The following is a 10,874-nucleotide window of genomic DNA, read 5'->3' on the forward strand; positions in this document are numbered from 1 at the left end:
CATTGACTTGGGATGTGGTGCGTCAAAGACCTTTGAAAATTAGTCTGTGTCATTTTCTTACTTGCAAATGTGATGAAATAACCAAAACATCACTACCCAGTAGGCTATCTGTGCAGTGACGATACCTAAAGATATTGGTGAGAAACGGTCGCGTATCCGTGCGCACTTGATTATTTTGAGCAAATACGTTGCTCTTAAATTGGCGCTGTTTAAATCGCTTTTTTGGAAATGCAGTTTGACCCCATTTGTAATGAAATACTCATATGTAACTCTGGAGTTTATTAGCCTATAGCCTGGTCGTCTAACGTCTGAGTGAGTGGCAGTCCCTGTGTTTCAAGATGATAAACACTGATTCAATCATACTTTTAAACCGTGAATTACTTCCTACTCTCGACAACAAACAGTAAGGGCCTAATTTTTCGTCGTAGTTCAATCAAACTAGATGACGATCCTCTAGTAATCCTCGACAATCATCTGCACGATATCTTAAATAAACTTTTCCCCCTCTCTGACCAGATATTCAAGGGATCAGTGTTACACTTTCCCTATAGGATTAAACAGATCTTCCTCTGCTCTTGAATGGAGGCAGGGAACCTACCGTTGCCCGGCCCTGAAGGCCCAGGGTGCCCTTTTGATCATTTCAGTCTCTCCTTGGTGCAATACTCCTGATTGGCCAAGAGAGTAAGAAGGGGGAAAATCTTTAATTAAGCAGATAATCTCTTGTTGGGACGAGAGCAGCTCCATTTCAGAGCCCCCTCCTTGAATCCTGGAAGCCCCTGGTGAAGTTTGATGCTCTGCTAGCTCAGTTTCCTCTCCATCTCCAGAGTGTCTGCAGGCTTTGGACGGGCTCACAGTTACCGTCATCCCCTCCTCACCTGTCAGGATGTTCATGCATTTGGAGGTTTTCTACTACATTTTCATTCTCCTGGCTCACATGAGGTCCTGCTGCTGTTGGTAAGTTTCTTTTATTCTAAAAACCTTCTTTAAAAAATGCAGTTGGATTGTTTCATCAATTAGACCACTTACCAAGACAGCCTATAAAATCTCTAACTAACTTACAAATGTTTATCAGATCACTTGTAGCCATTAGTAAGAACAATGTTTGGGTTGCCAGGTTGGTAAAACCTTGGTTAGAAGTTGTTATTTCTAGAAAATAGGTGCAGACAATTTAGACCAACATTAATTTATTACTAACCTGTTTTAAGGCTGGATGCCTTAAAACAATTTATTACGAACTAATTAACATTTAAAGCAGCAGTGTTGGGAAGTTATTAGAAAACAAGCATTTATAAACGGACTACAAACATTTGTGATTGCGTTACAACTACATTATTCACAACCTGTCAACCCAGAGTTCTCATTTATAAAGAGTTAATAACAACAATTAATTCAATTGTCCACAGTGGACTTCAGCTTTTACATTTCTAGAACCTTTTTTTTTTTTTTAAAAACAAATTCAGCAGTTTTGTTCACTAAGGTTGGGATGTCCACTGGTGTCATGGTACAACATGTTACAAAGTGCACTAATGAGAGATATTAGCAGAGGAATTTGTGGAGGACACTGAGCTTCCCTGAGTGAATAAGCTGTCTCCTTTTCCAGGTCAGTGAATAATTTCTTGATGACTGGACCCAAGGTAAGCCAACTTTCTTTTGATCTTGTCTCCCCGTCCTTTTCCCAAAAGAGCCCGGCAGAGAAAACATGCTTTCTCTGTGTTTTTTTTTTCTTCGCTGCAGGCCTGCTCAGTCCTTGTGACATGTTAACTCAAGTGTATGGCCAAGCTCTGGTACCTGTTGTATGCAACAATGGCACTAATGATATATCAGTGATATTCTTGGCCCTTTGTGATTTTCTTTCCCCCTCCGTACACTTGACCTTATTCAGAGGCTCTGTGTATCTGCGACTTGAATGTGTTAAGAGGAGAGGGCAGGCATTGCTGTAGTGGGTGGTCATCATTAGTGAGCGAGACCCCTGTGAAAGAGGTGGTACTCCATCTCCCCAAAGACCACTTGAGACATATTAGTTATATTATTGTTCACACAGTCTGAACAAGCAGCAGAGCAGTGGGTGAAAGCCAAGGACGGAGCTCTGCGATTCATTGCATTCACTCCACTTTGAAAAAGCATAACGACGTTAGAGCACGTTTTGAATCAGTTCACGACACTGATAATTAGTTTCACCTCAATCTCCAAAACACTGACAGACTTGTTCATATATTTTATCCACTTTGAACATTTCAGTGTGATCTTTTTGTCTTGGTCAAGGATATAATGATAAAAAGAATAAAATATTTCATGGCCCCCAGAGTCAGGTCTGAGCAGGTAAACCTGCTAACTCTCATTTCCTTAGCTGGATTTATTTGGGTATAAAATGATGCCAGATGTTTCAGAACCATCTCATCTTCTTATAGCGTGATGGACCTAAGTTTGATATTTGCCCTGTCTCTGGTGCTGCTGCAGGCGTACCTGATCTACTCCAGCAGCGTGGCAGCAGGAGCTCAGAGTGGCATAGAGGAGTGCAAATACCAGTTTGCATGGGACCGCTGGAACTGCCCCGAGAGAGCTCTGCAGCTGTCCACACACAGCAGCCTGCGCAGCGGTGAGTCCAGACTCCAATACCCCCCCCCCCAGAGACCATCAGCTTTAACACTGGAAACTGCAGTCTGCAGTCGCTGCTTGATTTCCAAACGTGTTTCGAAAAGTGTTTTGTAACCGTGCACTTCTGTTTGTTTCACAGTCTGTGATATCTCTGTGGGGGGATGGGGGAGCTTTCCTTTCCTTTGTGAAATGGAGATGTTTACTTTAGTTAAAACATTCGTCACCCTCTGGGATAGTTACAGTGGCCTTGGTTGCTAGAGGCAAAGCAAACACACTAATCCATTTCACAACATCCCCCAAATCACTGCCTCTATTTGCAGCTAATGAAAAAATAGACTGAGATTCACAAAACAAGGATTAAAATGTGTAGACGCCTTTGCAGAAGTTTGGTTTTACCAGCTGATCAGTGTTGCTAATCAAACTTCATGAGGGGAGGAGATCTGCAGTATTCTGTCTAAAATTTTAGTTAATAAGTCTCTCCTTTGACAGCAAATCGGGAGACAGCGTTCGTCCACGCCATCAGTTCCGCTGGAGTCATGTACACTTTAACCAGGAACTGCAGTCTCGGAGACTTTGATAACTGCGGCTGTGATGACAGCAGGAACGGACAACGAGGTATGAGATGTGCAGAGATCTGTATATAAAGTGTACTTTTTGAGTAGCAGTGAAATAACACCTGCTTCTTCTCCCTTTGACTTTCACCCAGGGGGTCACGGTTGGCTCTGGGGCGGCTGCAGTGACAATGTCGGCTTTGGAGAGGCCATCTCCAAACAGTTTGTCGATGCCTTGGAGACCGGGCAGGATGCACGAGCAGCCATGAATCTCCATAATAACGAGGCCGGACGAAAGGTACAGTATAGGTGCTCGTAATTCGCTCTGTCAACTTGGCAGTGAGAGATAAGCCCCTTTGTTGGGCAATTATGACATGTTAATGCCTTGTATTGAACCATGGAGTTTTGATACTGGGTGGCGTTTGGTTGAAATTTTGGGAATCTCTCCCGGCCCTCCAACTGATTGCACAGTGTAAAGCACCTTTTGAATAATTTTTTCCTGCTCAGAATTACACTGAGTGTGCCACCCAAGCATCCCTTTCACTTTGCTATAAGTGAGGTGCCACTCGTCCCCAATAATAACAGTGTGTTCGGTGTACCAGAAGGGCCTATTTACCAGTGCTGAATGCCCCTAATGACAATACCTCAACTCAAGAATCTCAGGATCACTGGTGCAAGCTTAATTAGAGATCCTGGGGAGCCAGACATAGCACAGCATTCTGCATTATACTGCTTTTTAAAATAAGTGTTTAGTTTTATTCTTGCAATAAGGATCCCACATTTATGTTGGTCTTTGTTTGGCCCCGAGGGAGTCTGAGGGGACCACAGGCGTGCAGCTGAAGTGCTCTTTGTTTACGGTGCCTTTGCTCCCCCCTGTTGGGTCCTAGGATCCCCATGGCACCTGGAGCATCATTGTAACAGAAAAAAATGGGGACAGAAAGAGAGAAAAACTCCTTTTTCATTTCTACCCACTCAATGGGACTCTCCATTGGGTCTTCTCACACTAGAAAACATGTTGATAATGAACATGCTAAATAAATACTCCTATTTCTTCTGGGGGGACAATAGGACTCGATGTGAAACTTTGATTCAGCCTCAGAGTTCATCCCCTCCTCACGAAAGGAAAACGCTCCTTTTCAACCGACAGCTGTTTTGTGTCGGGTAAAGTCAGGAAACACTGGGGGCGACAAAGAAACTCAGCAATGGACCTTGAAGCTATCACTTCGTCCTTTCACCGTATTCATCCCTTTTGGAAAACGTTGAGAATACAATCGGTTAATTTGACAACACATCAGTCAGAAGACAATGGACATCCCGTCTTTTACACAGACACACATGCACTCTTATGCTCATTTATAGACATATGTATCTTTGTATATTCATAACTTCCGTCCCTTTGTTCGTCTATGGAACTTGGAGCAAAACATAATATTCTTTAATGTTGTTGTGGAGTTAAGTGAATCCTCTCTTTTTACCTCTCCAGGCTGTGAAAGGGACCATGCAGAAGACGTGTAAGTGCCACGGCGTCTCAGGAAGCTGCACCACTCAGACCTGCTGGCTGCAGCTGCCAGAGTTCAGGGAAGTGGGGAACTACTTGAAGGAGAAGTACCACAGGGCTTTGAAAGTGGATCTCCTCCGAGGAGCGGGGAACAGTGCGGCCAGCCGCGGGGCCATCGCCGAGACCTTCAGCTCCATCTCTCGCAAGGAGCTGGTCCACCTGGAAGACTCCCCCGATTACTGCCTGGAAAACGGCACCCTGGGCTTGCCTGGCACAGAGGGCCGCGAGTGCCTCAAGAAGGGCAAGAACCTGAGCAAATGGGAGAAGCGGAGCTGCAAGAGGCTGTGCGGGGAGTGCGGGCTGGCCGTGGAGGAGCGCAAAGCCGAGATGGTGTCGAGCTGTAACTGTAAATTCCACTGGTGCTGCGCCGTGAAGTGTGAGCAGTGCCGAAAGACAGTGACCAAGTACTTCTGCGTGAAGAGAGGAGGCCAGAGGGGAAGGAACGAGAGCGCCGGCAGCCGCAGGAAGAACCTCAGACTGAGGAAGAAGCACTGAGCGTCTCCATCGCCTCTCGCCTGCTGCACCACTGCAGCTCCCGTCAACGCCCAGACTGTGCATGTTCAGATAGCGTGTTTTGGACACATTGTAGTTACTTCAGATGACTTTCATTTTAAGTTTTGTGTTAAAAGTTAAAGACAGTGGGATGTGCACAAAGCCACATGATAGAGAAGATGAGAAGGGTACCTTTGGTATAAATGTATTTAAGATATATTTTTATACTTTTTTTTTTTTTTTTTTTTTACAGCATTTTGAAAAGTCACCAGACATTTGAAGATAATTTCTTTGACTACAAAATTCTTCCACAACGTGATTTTTTTTTTTTTTTTTTACACTCACACAAAAAAAACTTGGGGAACAATTAAACAGTAATTACTTTTCAAATTACGGAGGATTTGGCTTTTGAACAATGCCATAATTGGGGTTTTTAAGACCCTGTCAGTATAGTCTGTATTTCCATGTATCACCATGACTGTCAAATCTTTGTATATTTCAAGTGTCACTGCCAAACTTTGAATTCATTTGGAAACATTTTTGCATTTTCAGGCAAGGTTTGCTCTCCTGTTATCTGGTATCTGGCTCCCCCTGGCCTTTGCTGCCCTCTTTATGTATTTAATTGTATATAAAATTAAGCACTTTGTACTGTACATTGTTAATTTATTGCACAGCATTTCCTAGTTTTGCTTCATTGTTAGTCGCCTTTGTGGTTTGTTTTCTATTAAAATGTAATGAAAGAATAATAAATCCTTCAATCCTATATATCACACAGCCTGAAGAGAGTGCTCATCCTTCTTTAACATACTCTTTGTGACAGTAATACCTAATGGCCTGCAGTAAACACAACCTTACACCCCTCATTGTTCACATGGGGGTTAGGATACTCCGTGCCAAAGCATCAAGAATAAGAAAACTTTCCAGCGTACTCTTCCTTCCATCGCGCCTTTCTCAATTTCGCCTCAACAAATACCTCCCGTTCTCTCCCTCATCATGATAATCCTCAAAGAGCCCCCTAACTCCCAAGCGCTTGGAAGTTTCTTTACTGTTTAATACTGGTTTAATTAACTTTGTCCAGACAGAGTAGGTCCGTGGGGGTGGAGGGCATGAGGCAAGTTGCCCTTAAAAATCATCCCGCCTCTAATTTTGTATGCTAATCTCCTTTTTCACGCCGCACCTCCTTAGGAGTGGGGAAAAGAAATGTTGGGAAAACTTTGGGTTGCCTGTGCAGGGCTTCCTGCGGCTGTTTTATTTCTGGGCCCACCTATTTGGATCCTTTCACTCCTCTAGGGCCTTCCTTTGCTCGATTTAACAATGAATGCAGAGCTAATCAGCTCTCTCGGAAATGCACCACTGTCGAGGAAGGTAATCCCTTCTTCTCTACTCTCAATGGGCTGTCGCCTTCTAAAGGACTTTGGGAAAAGGCTTTGCACAGATTCACACTGTTCGCTCAAAAGAAGTTAGTTCAAGTATTGTGCCCAAACAAGTGGGTTTTATAAACACATGCTTGCCAGGATACTCACCCCACCTGCAAGTAAGAAGTGCCAGGCCCAGGCAGACTAGCACATGGCAGCTGAAGCCGAAACCCTTCAGAGGAGATGGGACATGAAAGAGAAGATTAGAGGACCTATTGAGAAGGGGGCGTTCATTTCTGCACCTTCCTCCTTTTACTCAATAAAGTGTCAAGGAAACACCTTGTTGACATCTTATTTACCAAATAATGATCATAATCAAAACTCCTCCCTCCTCTGATGACCCCTGTGGGCCGGCTGGATTGCTCTGCCTGGCATGCAGCAAAACCCTCTCCCCAACAAAAGAACCGGCATACCAAACTTTTGCCCTGCGGCTCTGTGGAAGTTCTGCAGTTTACTGTGGTTGGGAGTACAACACAAGCACGTACAAATGTTTGCTCACAATATTTTACATGTAATGTACAAAGTAGAATTAGAATATTTTGGATTTAAGTTTACAGAGTTGCTACAAAGTTGACGTGCAGGCTGCAACGACTGAGTTTTTCTTTGATTAGTTAAGAGAGTCCAGCTTTATACAGGGATTCACCCTCTGCAGTAAATGTCTTACCTGTACCCACATGCACAGATTACCACATGCATACACATAAACACACAAACTGATGACACAGCAATTAAGCAATGTATGGGAAACTTACATGGAAAAAATAGCAAAAACAACGGCCTCTGGCACTTTTTAAAGTTCTGTTCCCTCAAGAAGGAGATGAACTGAATGGTGCACAAGGTATGACAGCGTGTGAAACAGCACCTAATGTTGATCATGACTCAGACATGCAATTTCCCCCCACCCAGAGAGTGACACGGCCTCTGACCGAGGGGTCTGAACTTCCGTCTCTCGGGCTGGCTCTGCCACATCCAATTTGCACCAACACATGAGCCCGAGGTGACGGGGAGAGAGGCGACACCACAGAGGAAGAGTGAGCATGCTTTCTTTCATGTAGCTTATATAAGAAGTTTGAACACCTGCAGAAACACCAGAGATTGCTGCTAGAAATATGAACATGCATTATACAATTCAATAGTGGCAGTATTGAAAGAGATTTGTTTTTTCAGTTTTGGTAAGAGGTGAATTTTTGTTTTGATTAAACAGCGTTCTTTTTAAACTATATGCAGTACGTCACTGCTGTAAATGATAATAATAATGGTAAGAGAGAAATATCCCTAACCACTTAACTTATGAAATCTTTAACATTTATGTGAATTTTTAATTTTTTAATTTTTTTTATAATTGCTGTGTGAATTCTTGGGTTATGGCTTAAAACACATTTTATTCAGTCACTGCGACCTTGACCTTTGACCACCAAAATCTAATCAGTTTCTCCTTAAGTCCAAGTGAATATTTGTGTCAAATTAGACTGGATTTCTTTGAGGAGTTTGAGAGATATTACGTTCACAAGGTTAAAATTGTTTTTTCTGAGGTGACTGTGACCTTTGACCTTTGGTCACCAAAAACTAATCAGTTTGTCTTTGACTCCAAATGAATGTTTGTGTGTTACTGAATGCAACACATGGACAGATTTGTTGCTGTATTCTGATCAATAAGTTGGTATGTTCTCTTTTTCTAATTGGTTGATCTATAGCTTTATTATGATCAGTTCGTTTGTAGCTCTGTTGATCGTCATGTTCTGATTAGTTGATGTGTAATGTTATTCTGATAGTTTGGTTTGTAGGGTTGTTCTCTTTGTTAGATTAATGATGCCACATTCTAATAAGTTGGTTTGGAGCGCTATTTGTAACATTTTGACTGAACTTTTCAGACATAGAGACAAACTAACCAATCACAATACTGATTTAACGAAAGGTGGCTGATTTCTCTCAGGCAGTGAGTGATAGTGAATCACTGAAAGACGGGAAAATGACTTGTAATGCTTCAGAGAATCCTTGACTAATAGGATTTATGGCTTAAGGGCTCTGGACCTACAACACCTGGAGGGGCGAGGGTCAGTATGAATGAGTGAGAAAGCCAGCACAGACGAGTGCAGAGATGCGGTGCATCCACCACGTGCTCTTTAAGTGTCGAACAGAAGTGAGTGAAATCTGTGGCTGTTGACTTGTTAGTAATCATTGCATCAGCTACACGCTCGAGGATTTAGATGCTTGCGCTCATCAGGGAAGTGTTTCATCATAACATTAGCTCCTCATGAGAGTCTTTGTTTTGACAGCAGTCCATCTGTTGGGGAGAAGATGACAGTGGTGTGTGTGTTTGTGCGTCTTTTTTTTTTTTTTTTTTGCTGCTATCAGCAGGTTGAGATACTAGGCTTCTTGGAGCTCACCAGGGTGGCCAATGTCCTGTCTGTGGGTATCTCCAAAGAATGGGGAGGAGAGGATCATCAGGGGGATCAGCTCAGATCAACTCAGCCCACTGATCTACACAGGAAACACAGAGCATGGGAACTCAGCAGGGAACCCAAAGCAGTCCCTGGAGTGGAAATCTTGGGAGAAAACATACAAGATTTAACAGCTTTTACAAAGATTTTAGGAATATAAGAGGCAATGGTTGAGGCAGAAGGGTTCAGGTTGACTACTGATCCCTGGCTCCTCAAACCCCAGATGGGTCTGGAAGGATACCCAGAATCACTACACTGATTTTATTCTGCTCTGGGTACACCAACATTTATTTTGGGGAATTCCTTTCTTCCTCTGAGCCACAATCATTATGGCTCTTTGTAGCTTGTGTCACAGTGAAGTCAAGTGGTTGATGTACCCCACCCTAGTTCAATAACATTGATGAAACTGGCCGAGGCTCCATCAGCTGATCAGACCACTGTGCAAGGTACAGTGTGCACCTATCTGCTATCTGATGAAGAGTGATCGCCCACTGGTCAATAAAGTAATGCCGTGACTATGATGACCATGGTTAAATATTGGCTCAGGGTTTCAAAAGTGTTTGTTCAGTCTTTCATTGCCATATCTTGTCATAGAGAGGAAAACCAAGAAGGTGGAGGTAACTACAGTACAAACCCTGGTTGGTGTTATATCAGTTATCATATTATTGTGCAACATGCCTAAGCAGTACTTCTGAAGCTAGATGTGGTTCTTTTGTGTAATTATATATTAGTTGTATTATTATTATTATATATTTAGTTATATAAATATTACAATGCATTACTATACTTTATAAACTATAAAAATGAAATATTTTGCATAACTCTTGGTGTGACAACTGGATCTGAATCTGTCACTAGAGCAGTGAAATAAATGTAGCAGAACTGGTTATGTGAGTAAAACAGAGTATTTCCCTCTAAAATGTACCGAAGTGGAACTGGACTATATAAGGGCCAATGACTTGGTGTCAAGTGGTGTAACTGGTATTTTTTCATAAAAATCTGACAATATCCAGGAAAATGAACCTGGACTCAAATGTGGAATACCGGTAAATGTAATTCCCTTTTGCAACACTATGTTTCTTGACAAATTATACATAATTTGTTGCACACTATTTAGAAAAAAAGCGGTATTTTTTAAACACAGTATATTTATACAATTAAATCCACTGTAGGTGGATAAAATATTTAATGTTTATCATTCTTTTGTGATTACACCATTTCACATTTTCAAGGGCATTCAGTCATATTTTTGTTTTAAAATGGTGCAAATGCCATTCCAAATGACATAAAACCAACATGAATACAAAATGTAAATTTTAACAAGTCGGATGCATGCTTTTAAAACAACTTTTTAAAGTAATATTTCTGAATTGCTCATCGTGCCAACCCTTATCTGTCACTGACCCACAAACAGCAAGATGGAGATAAGTAAAGTGCTGCACCTATACCTAATAAAACTTAATTTCAAACCCAGGGAGCAACTTGTGACAGTTGGTTTTTCACCTGTTTGTGCTAGTCTTTCAGCTTTTAATTTGTTGTTGACTGAAATGTTGTATGCTTTTATTTTCTTAGACATAGACATTTTTAAATGCAGCCAAATCCCCTATTCAAACTGTAATGTTTATATTTTTTGGTTCATTCAGTAATTCTGACTTTAAAATAATAAGATAAATAGTACAAATTGTATACGTATTTCATTGGTATTTCCCCACCAATACTTAATTTACTAAAAGAGTCATTTGAAAGACATCATCAGGGCTGGCTGGCTCCCAGTGACAAGGCAAACTGGTGAGATGCAGTTTTGTGTGTTTGAGTCTCACCG

General features: G+C 42.0%; 1 protein-coding gene across 1 annotated transcript; it reads left to right on the plus strand.

Annotated features, from left to right (window-relative positions):
• Window positions 1–322: 322 nt before the first annotated feature.
• Window positions 323–5,912, plus strand: wnt8b (wingless-type MMTV integration site family, member 8b). The gene is made up of 6 exons (XM_083988099.1): window positions 323–954; window positions 1,601–1,634; window positions 2,458–2,596; window positions 3,085–3,210; window positions 3,302–3,444; window positions 4,630–5,912. The coding sequence occupies exons 1-6, from the start codon at window positions 884–886 to the stop codon at window positions 5,197–5,199; spliced, it is 1,083 nt and encodes a 360-aa protein (XP_083844225.1). The 5' UTR covers window positions 323–883; the 3' UTR covers window positions 5,200–5,912.
• The last annotated feature ends 4,962 nt before the right edge of the window (window positions 5,913–10,874 follow it).

The sequence above is a fragment of the Trachurus trachurus genome (assembly GCF_905171665.1).
Source record: "Trachurus trachurus genome assembly, chromosome: 15".
NCBI lineage: Eukaryota > Metazoa > Chordata > Actinopteri > Carangiformes > Carangidae > Trachurus > Trachurus trachurus.

Excerpts from the sequence above, each read along its gene's own strand:
- wnt8b (XM_083988099.1), top strand. The coding sequence starts at position 884 with ATGTTCATGCATTTGGAGGTTTTCTACTACATTTTCATTCTCCTGGCT. Across the intron at positions 1,635-2,457 it reads TCTTGATGACTGGACCCAAG|GCGTACCTGATCTACTCCAG; the intron begins GTAAGCCAACTT and ends GTGCTGCTGCAG. Across the intron at positions 3,445-4,629 it reads ATAACGAGGCCGGACGAAAG|GCTGTGAAAGGGACCATGCA; the intron begins GTACAGTATAGG and ends TTACCTCTCCAG.